We start from the raw sequence: 20,520 nt of genomic DNA on the forward strand, positions 1-20,520 counted from the left end.
TAGAAGACTAAACATGCAGGATCAGGCATCAATAGTCTAAACACATGGGATGCACAACTTCTTCTTCCCATGTACAGCCACTAGTGTTTACCTACATGTTATGAGAACACATTTTTGGGCCTGTAACCTTTCCACTCAGCTTTAATGAAACTTAGAGAAACTTGCTTTGACATTCTTCAGGCAGATGCAGTATTTTTCCATTACACTCCCCCCTTTTGATCACCTTGAAAAGAATAACTGTGACAGACAGACATATCAAAACATCCATTTCTACACCCTTTTCACAGTTTAAGTAGAAACTTCATAAACGATATTGGAAAACTTGGAGGATAGACTCCAGTTGGATATTTAAAGCAAAGATGGAGGGAGCTACATGTATGTACAACATTAATCATGTGTGAGGTGTGTGTGTTGGCGAAAAGGGAAATCAAATGGGGTACCTACAAGGGTGAACACTCTGTTACAACGCTCTGACGGACAGCGAAACACAAAACCAGTGCAGCAGGGACAGTGTCCTTGATGAAACGTGGACACACAGAGGAGACCGACAAACACTCGCACTCTGTATCGGAGCCGGTCACAAAACTGGAAGATGCATGTATGTGAACACCAACACACAGTGAGGGTGATGGTGGATTATGGCAGAGAAACGACAAAACCAGTTAGCACCTGCATCATTCCCAGCATATGTGTACAGTCTACGTCTCGGGGTCATTTTAAGTGTCAGTGATGTGTCCTGCAGCCTGTCACAACAACGAAGTACAAATAAAGGAGGAACACCACAATAACAGGAACCCAAGAAGAACTACCAGCCAGACCTTGTGGCTCAGCAATGATTGTTCAGTTTCCAGCCGTCGGATAAGACATGTGTCTGATGGGAGTTGAGTCTCTTTCACGTCTCCTCTGGTGTTTGTCGGCCAGTTCAGACATCAGTAATCAGTTTATGTGTGAATGTGTGTGTATGAGCTTCACTGAGCAGAGTTCGTCGTACACTCAGGAAGTGAGGTGAGTGTGCTACACTGACAGATGTGCTGATCAGTGTACAGGTGCTCTTCTGCTGATGTGGCTATCAGCCCTCTGCTTCTGGTCCTGGTCTCACGAGAGAGTCGGTGACTTGGCACGTCACCTGTAGAAGGGAACCTCGTCTACTGCTCGGCCTGTAGCGACACCTTCTTGCAGTGGCTGGCGTGGATCCAGGTGGCTCGTTCAGCAACCTTTACCGCCGTCTGGGTCACCAAGAGAACTTGGAAAGGTCCCTGCCACCGTCTGGCCTTCCAGTTCTTTCTGCGGAAGTCCTTGACGACCACGACGTCCCCTGGTTGGAGGGTGTGCAGTGGTCCTGAGGCTGGAGCTGGTTGGGCCACAGCTACTTGGCGCCCGATGTCTGCTAATTTAGAGGACAGGTTAGCACAATAGACCAAAATGTTGTTCTCACAGAGTTGTGGATGGGAGGGACCCTGTTGGAGGTTCCAGCCCCACATGTGGTGGAGCTGCAAACAGACTGAGGTTAGTTTTGTTTCTTTTCTACATCCTCATGTGCATTAGGACAATAGGCAGAGCTTTGGTCCACGGCAGTCCTGTGTCTGTGCAGCATTTGGCCAATTTGTTCTTTATGGTCCCATTTTCTCTTTCCACTGCACCTCCACTGGCTGGATGGGATGCACAGTGCTTCCTAAGGTCAATTCTGAGGAATTCACTGACCTGTGTGATTGCTTCGTTAGCAAAATGTGGGCCATTGTCGGTGGAAATTTTGGATGGGATGCCCCACCTTGGGATGATTTCTCTCAGGAGAACCTTTGCCACTGCATCAGCTGTCTGGGATGAAGTAGGGAAAGCCTGCGTTTTGGAGAAAGAGTTTTCCCCTGACCAGAGAGAATGTGCCCTAAGAAAGTGACTTCCTGTTTTGCAAACTGGAGTTTTGAGAGGCTGGCTTTGTGCTCCTCAGCAGCTCGATGTGTCAGTAGTTTCACAGTGTCAGTTACACACTGTTCACATGTGGGTGCTGCTATTAATAGATGATCAACATACTGCAGAAGGACTGAGTCTTGTGTCAGTGTGAGTGCAGAGAGACTTTCACACAGGGCCTGATTGTAGATAGTGGGAGACTCACAATAACCTTGACACAGCCGAGTGAAAGTGTAGGGCCTGCCATCAAACTCAAATGCGAACCAGAATTGGCTATCTGGATGAATAGGCACGCTGAAAAATGCATTTGAGAGATCGATTACCGAAAACCACTGAGCTCCTGGAGGAATGTGAGCTTGGATGGTGTAAGGATTTGGGACGAGTGGAGCTCTGGCGTAAACAGCAGCGTTGACGGCTCTGAGGTCCTGGACAAATCTCCAGTCATCTGGTGGTTTCTTCACTGGAAACACCGAAGAGTCAGGACAGGGAACAATTACACCTGCAGAGAGAAGAGAATCAAACACAGGTTTAATGCCCTGTACGGCTTCAGGTTTGAGTGGATATTGTGGTTGGTTTGGCCTATAACTTGACTTTGCTCTGACGATCACTGGCTGTGCAGATTTTATTAGTCCCACATCATATTTGTGTGCAGCCCAAAGAGTGTGTGGACATCATTCAGCTCAGGAGGAACTGAAACAGTGTCAGACAGACAGGTGAGCATGTGAGAGTCCAGCAGAGTCATCATTGCAGAGGGACTCTCAAGGTGGTACACAGACCGCAGAACAGGAAGTGTGTGTGTGTGTTTGGTTTTGTGTGTGTTTGGTTTTGTGTGTGTTCAGAGAGGGAGAGAAAAATACAGCAGAGTCATCAGTAGGTTACCAGTCAGTGGCCTGAACACATTGGAGTGTGAAAGGCCCTAAAACTGGTCAGTCAGATGTTTAGAAAGAGTCGACCTCTTTGTTTTTTAGACGATGATCATTTATCTGAATGCTGAGTTCCTTTTCTATGTGGAGCATCAGACTTTCCTTGAACAATAAACAATAACAAAAGTGTACAATAGGAGGAGAACAGTCTGTATTTATTGCATATTTCAACACTGTCTTCATTAGTCTGAGATAACTCTGATTACATCATCAGGCTTAATTGTATTTTTAGGTATAAAATCAGTGGTGTTTTATATTTATATTTTTTCTTCCTGTCATATGAATTTCAGACCGACCCTGAGTAACTCGAGCCGTATTTACTTTAATAAACTGTTCAGATACAATAAAAGTTAGTTCAGCACTTCCCTGCTTCACATTCACACACTAATTCTAAATTTGTGTTTTTCTGCTTCTCAGCATTTTAACAGATTGTTCGATTGCTAAAAGGAATTTATTTCAGACTAATATTATCCAGAGTCCTTGTTAGTTCCTGCTGCCCGTCTCGTAGTCTCCTACTGCCCTCTGTTGTTCATTTACATTTCATTTACATACCGAGCAGACGCCAACATATAGAAAAGGAGCGAGCGCCTATCGCGGGGGTTTCTATTTTCATGGCTGTTGCACAGTTTAAGTGATAACACTGCCTCTGGGGTGTGTCTTGTTTTCAAAAGTGTGAGTCTCCACATGCCACGAAAACCATCATTCTTTGTTCATTTTCATTACACCAGCTCTGCACGGCTCCGGGACCCAACTGTGAAAGTTTTCAGCTTTGTTTGAAGTCTGCTGCTGGTCTGATTTAAAATGGAGCCCCAAGGCAGAGTGGAGTCATGGTTGGCCTGAAAAACTTTGACGGAACATAATGATCCATGCAAGAAAGTTTGATTTTTGCAAAGTTAATTTAGATACTTGGATAGAAAGATACAAAAAAAACCCAAAAAACAATTCTATACTTGTATTATATCGACCATCAGGGCCCACTGGGAAATTTAAAAAAACAAGACGCATAAGAGATGCACACGAGGAAAAGTTTAGTTTCAAGTTGTCAAGTTTTCTCAGATGCAGGACGGCAGATCTGATTGTAATGATGCTGTAAACGTCTGATGCCTTAGAAGCTAACATTTCCTCCATCTTTTAATCCCTGGTTTGCTTTAGTGCATGAGGATTCTTAACCAACGTTCCCTTTAGCCTCTGAGAGACTCTGCTAGCTCTCATTTCCTGTTGGTTCTTATACAGATGAATAGATTGCACCACAGACCATCATTTATCTCATTAGCCATTGCAAAAGATAATCATCATTTTGCTGTTCGTTCACATCCGTCAGCCTACAGGAATCCTTCCCTTTCTGTGTAGCATCTCTGCCTAAAACAAACTCGTATTGTCAGCCAGAAAGGTCACAAGCTGCCACCCAGAGCAATGAGCCTCAATAGCCGCCGATAAACGGCGCTGAGGCTTACAGACGACACCGTGTGACACGCTGACAAAGTTAAGGCTCCACTGAACAACATGTTGTCGTAGCGATAAATCAAGCGACAACGTGTGGTGTAAAGTTCTGCGGCTATTTCAGCTCATCGTTTTGGTTCCACGACCTTCAAATTCTGCTCTCAACCGGCTTATTTCCAGTAGAAGCAGGTTCCTCTTTTAACAAAAATACCTGCCCGGCAACAAACTGGGCAAGAAAATCCAACGTCTAGCAATCAAAAGGTCCATGTGATTCACCAGAACCAGAACTGAAACCTACAGAGACGCGACTCAGAAGGAACGTTAATGTCGTCGGATGTAAGGAATCGTTTGCCAAAGCAGCCTCACGAGGTGTGTCGGCGCCGCGGTGTGCTCGGGGCAAAGGGAACACGGTGGCTGCAGACAGACACAGATGGAGTGGGAGGGCGCCATGTCAGAGCCTCATAAAAAAAGGCACTCATGCCATAAAGCGGAACAAATTGCCGGGACATCCTACAGTATAATGCAATCCAGTCCTGAGATAAACAACCTTATGCCACAATAAACCGTTAGTGAGATTGTGCCAAGACAGGCCGTAACGCCGCTAATTTTTGAGGCCGTAACTCTCAGAAAGCAGACGTTTAAAGTGGTTGTGTTTCAGTTTGAGATGAAGCAGCCCTGCAGCGTCTTCACATCTTGTAGCTACACCCTCCTCCTTCTCCACCACTCTGTCTCCCTCCTTATCTCAGGGTCTGCAGCACCCGGTGAGGTGTCATATTAGCGGGTGAGAGGCTCGCTCACGCCTCCCTCTAATTGGAGTCTACTGAGCTGTTAGGTCTGCCTGCATCTATCTGGCTCTCTCTGGTCAGCCAGGAGAGGATGGAGAGGGGAGTTGTGCTCGACAACTCTTCCTTTTAAGCTAATGTCAACCTGAGTTTAACAACGTCAGTGAACCGAAAAGGTCACCATCCCAGAGGGTGCACTTATGATTGACATTATCACGGCTGTGTTATGGATAAGTTGGTATTTGGTGCAGCATCTGAGAAGACGTCTGGACGAGAGAGAGAGAGAGAGACGTGGTTATGTGATGAAAGTGTGCTTTCTCTATGGATGAAAGAAAACCTGTTTACTTCCCTCTGCAAGCAGCGGGGTCTGATGCGAGTGCAATATCCTGCATAATTACAAATACATGGAGCTGTAACCTGAGGTCCTGGTGAAGAAAGTCAGCTGAATATAAAAACGCTTCATTCTGATGCTCTGATTTATAACTAAGAACGCATCTTTTCTCAGCCTAACTGTGAGCGTTGCTTCAGCCAAGAGAGTATTTTAGAATGATAAATATGCAAAGTAAGATCTCGCCAGGAGCTGCAGCTTTAGAGCAGAATGAAATATCTCCATTAGATAAAATGCCAATAAAGGTTGTACAGATGTTTATTGTTGCCAAAAGATGAATGTGTTGATGTGCTGGCTCAGCAGCGGACCTCAGGATGAACTGGAATAACTCTGAATATCCATTTTAATTGTTGTTTTTGATACCAGTAACACATTCGCCTCAGCTTTACTTTCAGTTAACAGACAAATGCTGGCAAACACGTTGAAGTAAAACAGTGACAGCGTTCAAACCAGCCAGAGAGCAGAGGAGCTGAGCTGGTGGAGGCAGGAGGTCAGGCTGGAAGCAAACATCAGCTTCAACATCAGAAGCACGCAACGATGTGGAATAAATACTTCCATCTCATTTATCCGTACTTTGTTTTTGGTGCAGAAAAAAAAAATCTTAAATAACATAATAATATAATCTGTAGTAATAATGTTGATCATGACCCAAACCAGCAGCTGCTGTTGACAAAGTTCAGCTCCAAAACACAATAGAAACATCCAGGAGTGTGTTTTGTTGCTCCTGATTAACAATGAGAAATACGTTGCTCCAGCAGTGGACAGACTACGCTTGTAATTCAGTGCACACCTGTGCCATGAGAAGGAGATAGCTTCCAGTTGTGATTTATTGCACTGTCGGTGCAATATTGAACAAACCTACCCTTGTTATTTTTGTTTTAAAAAGAAATGGTTTGAACAAGACCTACGTGCTGCTGAGAGCTCTTTAAAATGTAATGAAAAGGTCCCAAACCGTGGTTAACGCTGAACAGCATGAATGTTTAATGAAATACCACAATCCAACGCAAACATCACCACAAACTAGAAGCTAAAATGGAAATTAAATCAAATTAACCCAGTGTTCCTATTATTGTGTCCACCCCCTGTTTGTAGAATGTCACTGTTTTTTTTTTTTTAAAACAGCACAAAGTGTTGGTACAATGAGCACATGCAAATGATACTAATCAGATTTCATAAGGCACATTTGGCATCATTAGCTTCTCTGGGAAAACAATTCTCCACCAGAACAGGCTGCAAAAGACGAGCAGCAAGAATCTGGAGAAGCAGCCAAACTATCTTCCTGCTTCTGCCAGTGAGACGATACACAAGGGTTACACACACACACACACACACACACATTCTTGCGCTGTCTGTGTGGAGATAGAAATATATCTCTTCAATACACACCCGTGCACACACACAGAGAGTCTCCGAGGAGTGATGAAATAGATGAGAAGAGGATCCACGGTGAGCCTGGAGGACTGGATAAATATTGACCTGAATGAATGAGGTCTGTCACAGTACATAAAGAGGGCCACGTGGAGACATGCACAGTCTCACCAGCATCCGTGGCCTCAAAGAACCTCTCCGTCGATAAACCGCACCGACTTCCTTCAGCCGTTCAGCCGCACGTTTTAACAGAACCTGGACTCGGTATTAATATTTATGGAGCATCGGAGCCTCTGTGGAAGTACAGCAGCATTAATAATGAAAGCGGCGCGTGTGTGTGGCTGATATGTGTCGTTGCCCATGTGACACTGAGCGTGTGCTCATCTCTACTTTTATCGTGTAAACCTGAAATCCATCTCCAGCCTCCGTGCGCTCCCCAGAAACAGCTGAGCTACTGCAAAAATAAAGTTTGTTAGTCTGAGGAAGTCGGTGTGTCGGTGAAAACAGGGCAGAAGCTGATTGGAATACATTTTTTGTTCTAATTAACACTGACATTTCCAGATATTAATGATTCCTGCTGTGGAATGCAGCAGTTGGGCATCGCTGCAGTTTCCATTAGTCCACCAGAAAGCACAGATAAAATCAGGGGCTGACAAAAATGCGACACAGTGTGTGTGTGGAAAAGGAGATGAGCTGTTCAGTCTGCTAATGTATGATGGTTTTATGATGCATTATGATATACCTGCACAAACAGGTGTGTGTCATTAGCACTGAGCGACTGGGAGCTACCAAGTGGGCGAAGGGAAGGTACAACGGATGTGCTGTAAATTATTTTTCTGTGTTGGTGTTCTCAGCTGTGCCCCGAACCTTAGATGCTTTCTCTGTTATTCTGTATGAATGAGAAGCTCTGTACTGGTTTAGTTCACCTGCTGCTTACCTGAGTAGATGATATATTTACTGAAGTAGGTGAAGCTGAGGCGATATGAAAGCGGTCTGAATAGAAGTTAGAACGTCTGCGGCGGCTCGTTTCTCTTGTAAATAAATCAAAAACTGTGGCATGGACTTGACATGTGGTTCTGCTTTTTCAACACCGCTCTCCTCACTGCTGTCAAAAACTCAACTCAATTGCCTGTGAAGTAAAACATTCACCAGAAACCTCATAGAATCAGAAATATTGAAGTTTCACGTCAGATTTCTAATTACTTGGACGTCAAACATGCTTATTGATTACAACGAAGGACTCCTGTCCACTCATTTCTAATCTTCTTTCTCCACCAAGTAATCTGTTGTAAAGTCCGTGTAGACAATACTCACCGCTTATCAGCCACGTTGGCAGCGTCCACAGGAAGGTAAACATCAGGATCCTATCCAAATGAAAAGGGGGAAGAGTCGTAGGTTTACAGATTCACTGGTGACCGGGAAATGTTCTGACTGACCAGATGGGAGTTTAAGCCCGCCACTGGCCTCAGGTTTCACAGCTTCCTCCTCCACTTCCACTATTATCTATGCATTACTACGTCAAACAACAAGAATCGCTGCACAGTAAAGTTCTGGACGGTGCTGAAGGCAGCCCTGCTGGTTTTCTTGCCTCCCTGCATGCAAATGTTTCACCAAAACGTAACTGCTGCGTAGCTCCAACCAATAAGCTCGTGGCTGGTTTAAACCATCACAACCCAGAGTGGTTTGTTGACCTACCGGATCCATTCTGTGCTGGAGTGGTCGGGCTATGCAACAACTGCAACTCTTCAGTCTCCAGCAGCAACACCAAACGTTTAAAAAGTGACTTACAGGTTGTACTTCTGCTACACATGCGCACAGCTTCACAGGAACTGCAGATCAACACCATCGGCTGAATGTCTTCAGCGTTCAGCATCCTTTAATAGATTCTGAGCAGAGAAATGGTGCAAATGATTATTACTTAAAGCATCACCATTTATTCTATGTCAGCGTGTAAACTGATGTGAAAATGCTGCGGCTCTTTATTCCACAGCGGTAACGGGGCTTCGACATCACGTTTACCGTCCCTGCATGTTCCTCTCATCACACTAAAGCCAGACTACTGGCCTCCTGTTAGAGAGGCAGTAAAGCCTAAAGACTGATGCTATGCTAGCTGGAATGGCCATATGCTCTTTACCATTTGACACACTTGACTGGCATCTGGGGCTCAAATGAGCGCAATTAAAGTCTGAACATAACACACACTCGGAGGTGTGCGCCGGCATATTCATGAAGGATGAGTTTTCAAGGGCCTAACCTTATCTGCAGTTGTCATGGCAACATGTCTAACTCTATAACTTGAGCTACTTTAACCATAAATCTAAACATAAACCCACAAATAAACGGTTGCTTTTTCTAGTACTGTGTATTTCTGGAATACTCTGATGGACTTCAGTATTTAAATTTAAGTCCAGTGTTCAATAACCACACATTAAAAATGATGTCAGTGAATGTGGATTAGTTGATAAGCTGAACAGATCAGTGGCCTCCTGAGCCCTGACCTTTAACTCTAACCAGTCTACTGCCTGCTCCTGGCTCAGGCACGGACAGACCTTCTTCCTGCATCATGAAAGGAAACCAAAGCCTGAACATGGAGTTAGTTTCCTCACAGCATTTTGTGGTTTGTCGTTAATTATCAATCAGTCGGCGCGGCTGTGAAACAGCATCGACTGAAGTCCCAATGAAAAGGTAGTTTTGTCTGGGAAGTAAAAAAAAAAAAAAGAGGCAGGAGGTCATGATGTGACAGCAGTTTAGGAAGCTGAACATTTTAACTGAGAGCTGACGGGTGTCACAGAGAGCAACAAGAACCCAGGCAGGTCACATGATCCCTCCTCATAACGTCAAACACCTCCGACGTCAGACCTCCCCTCTGACGTCTCACCTCCCCTCTGACGTCTGACCTCCCCTCTGACGTCTGACCTCCACTCTGATGGAGACCAGTGTGCAGAAGCTTTCGGTTCAACTGGAAAACCGGAGAAGTTGCATGTGATGGTGCTGCAATAGGCTAACGGTGTATTAACGCTAACTTTTTAAGCAACACTGCCATCTACTGTTACCATCGTGTGAGTGCATCTCATTGAATATGCCAGAGCCAGAAGTTGTGATCTTACACAAGTGCATTCAGGCTTTAGTAGTTAATAGAGGATCCTAATCTCATGGATCCTCTCACATGAGCTTCATTGTTCTGTGTGTTTTCCAGTGAACACATTACTGATCCCTGTAGGTTTACTAGAAACAGAAGATTCATTTATTCTCCCCCAGTTTGAATCTTTCCACCAGTGGCTCGTTCATTAGAATAAAGTTATTAGAATGAACATTGCATGTACACACTGGTGCAGAACAAATGTGAATCCAGCATCATGCGAATACAAAAGCGCTCCATTAAATATTAGATCTGTCACAGTGAAGAGCACCAGGACAGGTCCATCACCTGCTGCTGAAACACCTGAACCAGCCTCCATCACCAGTCCTGAGCATCTGCTGCCTGAGCTGTCTGACTGATCGGCTGAAAGGGAGAAAGGTGGAGGAGAAAAAACCTCAGCGTTAGATTCCAGAAGTTCAGTGAAGGCTCCAGTTCATCTCTGTCTGGGATGGAAATCACTCACATGAACTAAAACCTTTTAATGTAGATACAATGAACTGCATTATTATTACGGTATTATGCTGACGGGTGTTTGTCCCATTTAGACGACATCAGTGTGGGTCGGCTACAATAAACACCTCTCTGTATGATAAGACATTAAACAGGAGCTTATAGGACTTCATCACACTGCATCAGACATGTGACCTTAATAAACTGCAGACAGAGTGAACACACTCTATGAACACACACTTACTCGATGCGTTCCTATTATTTAATATATTGCTCCTTGTAGCACTCGCTGTAATAATTTACTGAAAATGTAATGTCGTCTGAAAATTTAATAAAATTTGCACCTAATTTAATTTAAAATGTAATAAAACCCAGTAATATAATAACTTCTCCACGTTGTAATAAAAGGTCCTGACTGATCTTGTAATAACACTTCAGCAGTTTTTTCCTCGTTTAAAACGAGGCTCATGCAGAGTTCTACATTTTGTGTTTTAAAAATGCATGGATGGAAAAGGTGCTTTTAGTACTGTACAGTAAAATGAGGAGACATTTGGAGACACCATCCTGGTGTTATGGAGAGGAGGACGATGGACTACCTTCTGTTGGGACCACCATGTACACCTTTCTAGGTTAGAGAAGCTGCTCAAGCTGACAGCAGTAGAGCAGGTTGTCTGCTAATCATAAGGTTGGCGGTTCAATCCCCTCCACATGTCCAAGTGTCCTTCGACTAGACTGAACCCAAAGTTGCTCCCAATGGCAGGAGCTAACTAGCATGGCAGCCCTCCCACCGTCAGCGTGTGAACTAGAAACACACTGTGAAGCCCTTTGAGGAGAAGATGGGTACATGAGTGCAGACCATTCACCATTTACAGCTGGTTACTGTTCCTCAAACCTCCCTCTTCACTCTGTATATTTTCCTCCACCTACCGGGGGTCTGGTCACGGCGGCAGCAGTTCTTTCCAGACGTCTCTCTCCCCAGCAACACCTTCAGGTCCTCCTGTGGGATCCCAAAGCGTTTCCATGCTAGATGAGATATGTAATCCCTCCATCGAGCTGTTTGTCCAGGAAGCCTCCAAAAGCAGCCGTCCAGGATGCATCTTAATCAGAAGCTTGAACCAACCTAACTGGCTCCTTTTGATGCAGAGATGCTTCGTCCTGCTACCTCTGGATGTCGGAGCTCCTCACCCCGTCTCCAACACAGAGTCCAGCCACCCTATAACAGAAGCTCATGTATCTGCGACCTCATTCTTTCAGGCTCTAGCCAGACCTCATGGCCACATGTGAGGACTGGAACACAGAACGGCTGGTAAATCCAGAAGCTCACCTTCCAGCTCAGCTTCCTCTTTACCACGACGGTCCAGCAGAACGCCCACATTACTGATTACTGATGCTGCACCAAGCCATCTCACACTCCCTGTTCCCATCACTCATGAACAAGATCCTGAGGTACTCACACTCCCATGCTTGGGGCAACAACTTACCTCCAACCCAGAGGAAGTAATCCACCAGTTTCCTGCAGAGAACCACGACCATAAAAAGATTTGACACGGTGACCACTTTGACCACTAAAATAATCCTTAAATCTTTATCAGGTGATGCTAGCTGTGGCTGTGGGAGCGTTCCCTGCTCACTGGCTCTTATTGTAAACAGGAGACATGGCATCTGGTGAATCATTTATTTTCTATGCAGAATTAACCACGGCACCTCATTTGAGTCTGAAAGCCAGCAATCAGTTAACTCGCTCAATAGCACTTCATGCAAAAACATTTACAAGAAACAGACTTTGATTTGAATCACAAATTAGTCATTGTGTTGTTGGAGGGGAAAAAAAAAAAAGCTTTGTGGCTGAAAGCTTCCCAACATAAGCAAACAACAAAGTTTGTTCAGATTCAACAGAAGAGACGGCAGGAGAGAGCGTTCCCTCATTATCTCCTATAAAACATGGAGGCCAGCTTTCATACCACATGGAGTCAGAAGCTGATAATTACTGTAAGCAGCCCGATGGACACGTAAACGTACACGTGCTGCATGTCATGTGGATGGGAACACGTCTCAGCCCTCTGTCATCAAAGCACTTTGGTAGTTTTACAGGACTTGCTCAGTCAAGGTCCAAAAGAGTAAACTGACTTTAATAAACCTCCACCACCCATCGCACAGGTCATTTCCCTTTAACCTCTCCTTCCCGGGCCTCCCTGGTTCTGTAGTGCTCCTCTGGCAGGTTTCTCAGCTTCTCTGCAGCCTACGACAAGAACAGCAATATTGAGCTTTTATGCGGTTTTAAAGCAACAGGGAGTGTGAATCCACCACAGTCCTGGTTCTGCATTATAATTAGTTTGCTGTAAGAACTTCTTACTGCAGGAAGCTCTGGGTAAAATCATTAACTTGATCCATGAGATCTAACTGTAGTCTCAACAGGCTCGACAGAGAGCGAGACGGAACAGAAAACATTTTCCAACAAATATGCGTCTGCATTATGCGCTGTACACCGCAGAACAGCTCCTGTGCTGTATAAATGTGTGTTAATGAATAACCTGCTCAGGGGTGAGGTCCCGTTGCTCCTGGGCCAGCATCTCGTAGCCCACCATGAACTTCTTCACGGTAGCTGAGCGCAGCAGAGGAGGGTAGTAGTGAGCGTGCAGCTGCCAGTGGGAGTTGTCTTCTTTTAAATGGAGGCCGGTTGGGGCTCCTGAGGAGAGAGGAAGAGAACCGGCTTGCAGTCAGTCGGGTTTTGTTCTGCTGCTGCTGCTGCTGGCTACCACAGATTATCCAGATGGGTTGAGGGTGTTACAGCCTGAACCTGCACACTGACCTCAGCTGCTCTGTCCTCACATCCTACATAGCTGTGCTCTCACGTTGACCCCTTCCTGTCCTGAACAACACTGTGTGGATCAATCTGAACAATAAACCCAGTCTGAGTTTACAGTGATGTGATGAGTTTATATTAATTCATGCTATGTCTGGTGAGATAAACAAAATAAACTGAACTGAGGTGTTATATTTATTTCTGCACCAGTCCGTTCAGTGACGACGTGTTACAGATACAGATTAGATTGTGCCCTGTTGAGCGTCGTCGTACCAAATAATATCATAATTTACTGAAAACATAATAAAAACTGCATTTAACCCAACTGAAAATCCAATGAAACTCAATAATGTAATAAAATGTCCCAGATGGTGCAGATTTGGCTTTAAAAGTAACGTAATAAGCTTTTATCACAAGGTCGCACCAGCATGTATGAGTGGTCCTGCATGTTTATGGAGGGGTCTCTTCAAATTAAGTGTTGGGGAAAGTTGTTTTATTGGATTGTGTTTTTTTTCTTGAAAATCTGAGAAGGTTTAAGGATCAGCAACCTGAAGTCTGTGCTGCTCAGTAGCTCATCTGACCTCGAACTCTGCATTCTCACATTGTGGTCTCCAGAAGAAGTCGTCTACCATCCAGTACGTACAACACCAGGAAGCTGTTCTAACCCTAACCCTGCATGTATGTACATCTGGGCTTTAACCTAACAGACGTCGTGCCAATCCAAACCAAGGTGTTCACAAAATATAAAACTCTGGGCTAAAAATGAACCTCATGTTCCATCACAGGTATTACATCTTCACCGCGGACAGGTCACCAGTCCATCACAGGGCGAACGCAAAGAGACACACAATCATTCACGCTGGTTTTCATTCCAACAGCCAAGTTTAGAATCGCTAATGAAGCTAACACGCGTGTCTCTGGACTGTGGGAGGAAGCACCTGGAGAAAACCCACACAGGGAAAGAGAGAGGACATGCAAACTCCACACCGGGAAAAACTCCAACCGATGCAAAACACAGAAACACTGCAGGATATTCATTATCTCTGCAAAACTCGTGCGCAGCGAAACACGTGTGTGCACACAAGTATTGACGACAGCACAATGAAACACTAAAGAGTAATCAGGAATACGCATAAACCAGCTCATTTATCTCCCTGCTATCCATGAACAAGGCCTTCTGCTCATTAAGTCCTTTAAGCTGCAGATGAGACGCCCAGCCACCAGCTAGCCAACACGGTGAATTAAAGCAGCAGCTAGAGTTGAGTTTGCGGGTAACAGAGCTGTAATCTTAGGTTTCACTATGACAGCGTGCTTTTGTGAGGAGGCAGAAAATGAGTGTAAATGTGACTCTGTAGCTGCTCGACGAGGGTAAATGTGGAGCCTGAACCCCACAGCGTATAATTCACTTTGTGTTTAACGTGTTTATCTGCTCTTTTGTTCCGGATTTGCCTTTAATTTGACACCGACTCCGTAGGTAGCCTGACAAACCAAACTGCATCCTCTGCATCTTTATACGAACGCCTCTCTAAATCTTCTAAAGAGAGTCGGGACCAAAGATATATTTTCAATGACTTGTGACTGTTTAAACAGCTTCGGCGTTGCCTGTGTTGTCCTAATGGAAGCTAACGAGGCGATCAGAACAGCAGAAGCAGCAGTGGCATATATCCTAAAAAAAAACACACAAAAGAAGCTAAAAAAATCAAATAAAATAGATCCCTGGAGACACTGAATTTACAAGGAAAGCTTCTCCTGTTGAGGCAGTTTCTTGACAATGGGGGCTGATCAGACACAGATAGAGATGACAGGAAGGCGACATAAAGGAAACTAATGAATGGGAAACGAAAAAGGAGGAACAAAGAAAAGCCTGAAGCAGCCAGATAAAGAATGAATAGAGACGGATGCTCCTATTAGTGGACAATTACCCGGTTTTAAAGTGTGAGTGCACGAGTGTGTGCATCGATTCAGACCGGAAATAAAGTCACAGGTATCTGTGGACAGGACAGCAGCAAACCCAACAGTTAGCGCCGTAACGCTCAGACACAAATCATACCGCTGCACATCTGACTGATTTATAAACCACCACCATAAATCCAGCACGCCGCCAGTTACTCTGTGTGCTTTAATTCAGCCTGTATTATGGATTCCTTCTATAACAGAAGCCCCTCCGACTATCGGTCTCTCTCTCTGTCCCAGTCCTTCATCCAGACCATTAATACTGTCTGTGATGTGTTATATTTTTCTCGTCTAATCTAATCCATGATTTCCCAGATGACTCAAACAGCATCCAACCACGTCTCTCTCTCTCTCTCTCTCTCTCTCTCCACACTATCACTATTAACTTTAGGCCTCCAAAAAAGCTGTCTGCTTCCAAATGAGCTGAAGTAAAGCAGATGGGGGAACTCATTATCCGAGCCACGTGTGTGTGTTTGTAGATGTGGATGAGGATGTGGTGGTCAGTGGGTACCGTATGTCTGACAGTAACCTCAGCAGTCTCCTCCTCAGTGATGCAGCCTGATGTGGAGATTACAACTTCTTCTACCAACTAAAGAAAACGGTGATATGGAAGCAAACAATCAGCTGCAAGAGGCGCAGTGGACACCAGGAGACAGGTAACATGAGGATGGTGATACGGCACAGCAGAAGACACCTTAAGTTAAATGATGCAACACTTGTTTGTTTATAGTTTACTCAAACCGCACATCCATCCATCATCTCTACACCTTAATCCTCACTAGGGTCATGGGGGGCTGGAGTCTATCCCAGCTGACTCAGGGTGAAGGCAGGTTCACCTGGACAGGTAACCAGTCTATCACAGGGCTACACTTAGAGACAGACAACCAAGCACACTCACATTCACACCTACGGACAATTTACAATCACCAATTAACCTCAGCATGTTTCTGGACTGTGGGAGGAAGCCGGAGAACCCGGAGAGAACCCACGCTGCACGGGGAGAACATGGAGACTCCACGCAGGAAGATCCCGGGTGTCCTCACCGGGACGCCAACCGGCGACCTTCTAGCTGTGAGGCGCTAACGATGCTAACCACCGAACAGTCATGTGTGTAATAAAACTCCAACCTCAGGTACTGAGTGTGTCGATCATGATCTTGCTCTATATGTTCATGTACAATCTTCCTGACATTCATTTTAAACTCTACAGGCCTAATTTTGACGTCTCATTAATCATTTGAAGACAATTCTCACGTCTTATTTCTCTACATGTATTTACCTTTATGACTGAAAATTGTTTTTCACAGTAATTAAGGCAAAGTCACTGATTGCCAACGTGTACGTTGTGAACCCGTTCCCGTAACGTGACCTGTACGTTTTAAGTCTCTGAGAAATAAAACAGACTCAAAGATTAAAGCCCAAACTTAACATGAGATCTGTAGGAGCTTTCACCACAGGCAGCTGTAGACGGAGATTTGCTTCAAAGATCTGATATCTGATAAACTAAAAAAGAAAAGAAAAAGAAGAAGAAGAAGAAAGCGATGGCTGTGTCCTCTCATGCCCTCTGTCCTCTTTGCTGCACCACAGTTTGGGTGGGAGTGTATCATCTCTCTTTTTATAAACTATCTTTCATGTGGGCTGCCTTCGCCCGAGTGAACCTGCTTTTGAAAAAAAAAAAAAAAAAACAGCCAAAGATTGACAGCAGCACGGCATCGACTCAGGTGGTGAGTCTTAAAAAAACACAGAGAATTGATCTGAGATGACGTAATCATGGCCCAACAATCGCCTCTGAAACTAATTTGTCTGATTTGCATCTGGACTGTGAAGCTGTGGACTGAATCAAACAAGTTAGGATTCAACTCTGAGGTCAGACTTTGTGCACGCTGAGGCTGCTAATGGAAGATGAAACAGATCACACACACCTCGTCATTTAGAAGTGAAACAGACAAGACAGTACCAACTGTAGCTCTGTGAGGCTGGACTAAATGACAACTGTGCTCTGAGCTATAAGCTAACTCCATCATGCTAACATACTGCTGTAAATGATGTTGGGCAGGATGCTATTAACTGGGTTAGTTTACTGTGATAACATTTGTTATTTGGCACCAAACACACAGGCACATGCAGGAATTTGATCATTATTGATACACGGTGATGCTTTTCTTCTTTATAAATCATCCCTGGCAATGATATAAAGTCAGTAAGCAGTGAAGTTTCCTTTCACTAAATCAATTCACAGAACGCTGCTGCTGCTGCTGCAGGGACTGAACCTGCAAGCTTTAGTTTATACAAGGATCAGCCGGCGCGCTCAGCCATGATGACACCGCTCTCCTTTCTGTCATTCATCACCTCATCGCATCACTGGACTCTGCTAACCTCTGCTGCAGGTTGAACCCGGTGCAAGGTGTTTCTCCAACATAACTCGCAATATGTATTTCTCTCACTGCCTTAGTGCAGGCAAATGTCAGCAAATACCTACACTGAGCATTGCTGCATTAACTTGGGAGGAAAAGAGCTGTCTGGACAGCACACACTCTTCTGCACAAAGCTCCCAGTCTCCTGCGATGTTGTTTCTTTACAGGAGAAGATATCTGAGATCAAATGTGTTTATCAGGCGGCAAAAAAAAGGTAATTTGGCCATTGTTGCAAAGGCGTCCCATCACTTCTGTTGACTTTTTTCGCAGCTACTGGTTGTTCCATTTCCTTTCACAGGAGTGTTTTGTGATGCAAAAGTAATGGAAGGTACAGAAAATAAACACTCAACATGCTGAGGATGCTGCAGCAGAGACTGAGAAGAAGAAGCTGGAAATGTTCTGAACTATGTGAGTGTAGCTACGTCACAAACGCTGATCAAGTGTAACAGCGTCTTCTATCATTTCATTATTCACTCACTGTCGTTATTTATCATTAGTATTATTTATTAGTAGTATTTCTGGAGCCATCTCTAACAAAAAACTAAACAAACACTTGGAAGAAGAGGCTAGAGAAGACAAACAAGCCGTGACTTTTGCTGTGAGTGTAAAATAACGAGCAAAAACAAGAGATTCCAACTTGTTGGTACACAAACGTACATGTACATTACATCTGCTGCACTCAGTGTGTTCTTATCAGTGACAGATCAAATGACTTTGTGTAAAAAGGCCGTTTATGCCACCTGCCCTGTGCTGGCTCGATGCACACCGACAGCCTGCATCAGCCAGGAGAGGCTCTAAAACTAAATGTCAGCACTGACGACAAGTTTGTTGTTTAGTAGGAAAATTTACATAAAAATAAATCTGGCGGCTTCACGTGTAAGTTTCAGCAGTTTGTCTTGTGAATGTGCACATTTGAAAAGCATATTCTATGTCTGCACCTGCCAGTGGGCGATCGAGATGAGAGCAGGATTAACAATTAGCTAAATCCACTACAGGAGAGATCTGCTATTCTCTGCAATCAGAAGGAACAAAAAAACCAACATGCAAAGTCTGTATGAGCTTCAGTTCTTGGCCAAAATGAGTTGGAAAATACCAACATATCAGATATCGGCAAAAATCCAATTTCATGCATCCCTGCCCTGCACCGGACTGACAGAGTAAGCAGCTAAACATACCCATATGGCCCTCTGAGGTTCTGGAAACCAAAACAGAACTTTATAGGAAAAACATTCCTCAGATGGAAACACAGACAACTCCAAACAAACGCTGCTGCTGCTCCGTATCTGTTCAAAGTGTCGAGGAGCCAATTACATCTCAGAAACGGCTGTTTACAGCTTGTTGTGCTGCCATCAAGTGGCCACAGACAAAAACAAACAAATGTAAACAGGTTTATGCAAAAACATGCCTCACATCAGTGTGTCTCAGCTGAAAGTGCTTCACCGCGTCACCGTTTAAATATGTAAAAGAAGCTTGTCCCTTTATCTGCTGTAAAAGTCTGGATGTGCACCGTGAGCGAGGCCTCTTTACCTGCCTTATGTGAGAGAGAACATTCTCACAGCTCCACTTATTCTGCTGTGTCTCAGTGTGCATTGAAGTGGTGATATTAAGTAAGTGGGTGACATCAAAGCTGAGAGGATCCGTTTAATTATTACAGCAGAGATGATTGAAATGCAACCAGAGCTGTCTGATCTGCAGCAAACGCACACGCCTTTCCCATGACATTGGGCAAGCAAATCAATATTCTGATGTGATATTTGTGTTGGTGCGTGATAAGTGCTTTTGCCAAATTATATCAGAGACGGATGAAGCCAAGATAGCGTCGGATGATGTAAAGAGAAGCGCTCCGCATGTGAAATCATACAGACGTGACGTCGGCTAAAGCGAGCAACAGGGTGAAGAGCAGGAGGAAGGACCGAAGGAGGACAATGCAGCAGAATAAATGATAAAGTATATGAAGAGGAGGAGGAAAGAAATGGAAAATGGAAAGAGATAAACAGGAGTGTGAAGGGCGTTCAGAGAGAGGTGAGAAGTGGCGGCTTTTCTGATGCTCATGTAGTTAAAAAAGAAAAACTGAAGAGATGCAAGATATGAGGCATATGGAGGAGTGCAAATGGAAGGGATTTGCTGTATTAAAAACCTGTGAGACCGTCAAAAAAAAGTTAGGTAAGGAGCGGCGGGACTTTAATGCACCTCTTCCCTCCATATCACTTCTCATTCCTTTAATTTAGTGAAGCACCAGAAGCCCTGTATAATCCTGGATGTGAAAAGGCTCCAGCAGACTCTGGGGCTGAGGTTTGCAGATGACAGTCACAGATGAACACGCTGCCTTCACGCTGCTGTGACTGCAGCTCTTTGTACTGACTTCACCTCAGCTATAGGTGATTTAGCTTATAGCCAGCCCGATAAACCCAGGACTGTATTATATAATGGAAGTTACACAAACAAGTGAAAGACGAAGGCAAGACAACGTGTTCTGAGGAAATGCAATGTTCTCCCCCATCCCAAACGGTAATTTCTTTCGTGTTCAAGAGCACTCGAATGCAACACGAACTGATGACGCAGTCGTTCTACTAATGAATCGCAAGTCATCTGGCGACAAACCACTTGCTGAGGAGCCTCCACTGTGTACTGAGGCTGGTCACAAGATGGAAAAGATGTTTTCAAGTGGCCGCAGTGCAAAGAATGATCTGAAAGTACAAGAAGTTCAACGCTGTGAAAAGTCTTACTGGGCATGGTGGGAAGCCAAACGTGAGCCCTGAGTTAGCCAGAAAAGTAGAGAAAATGCAAGGATCGCCACCAAGGCCATCTTAATCAGTCTGTTGTGGTAGAACGTCTTAAGGCAGACACTCCAGTGGACACCTCCACCAGACTGGTCTCCACAGACGCTGACCAACATGGACTCCACGTCTCCAAAACAGGCACACAAAGCTTGAAGACAAATGAAGATTGGTAATTA

The 20,520-nt window shown here is 44.6% G+C and overlaps 1 protein-coding gene across 2 annotated transcripts in view; it reads right to left on the bottom strand.

Annotated features, from left to right (window-relative positions):
• Positions 1-12,056: 12,056 nt before the first annotated feature.
• Positions 12,057-20,520, bottom strand: part of galt (galactose-1-phosphate uridylyltransferase) — a 39,907-nt gene continuing 31,443 nt past the window's right edge. For both annotated transcript variants that reach the window (XM_008278048.1, XM_008278047.1), the window contains exons 10-11: positions 12,927-13,081; positions 12,057-12,634 (exon numbers count right to left, since the gene is read on the bottom strand). In XM_008278048.1, coding sequence (XP_008276270.1) covers positions 12,554-12,634; positions 12,927-13,081 — 236 coding nt within the window. In that variant the 3' untranslated portion in view covers positions 12,057-12,553. The remainder of the gene's footprint in view (positions 12,635-12,926; positions 13,082-20,520) is intronic.

The sequence above is a fragment of the Stegastes partitus genome, unplaced genomic scaffold (assembly GCF_000690725.1).
Source record: "Stegastes partitus isolate 25-593 unplaced genomic scaffold, Stegastes_partitus-1.0.2 Scaffold114, whole genome shotgun sequence".
NCBI lineage: Eukaryota > Metazoa > Chordata > Actinopteri > Pomacentridae > Stegastes > Stegastes partitus.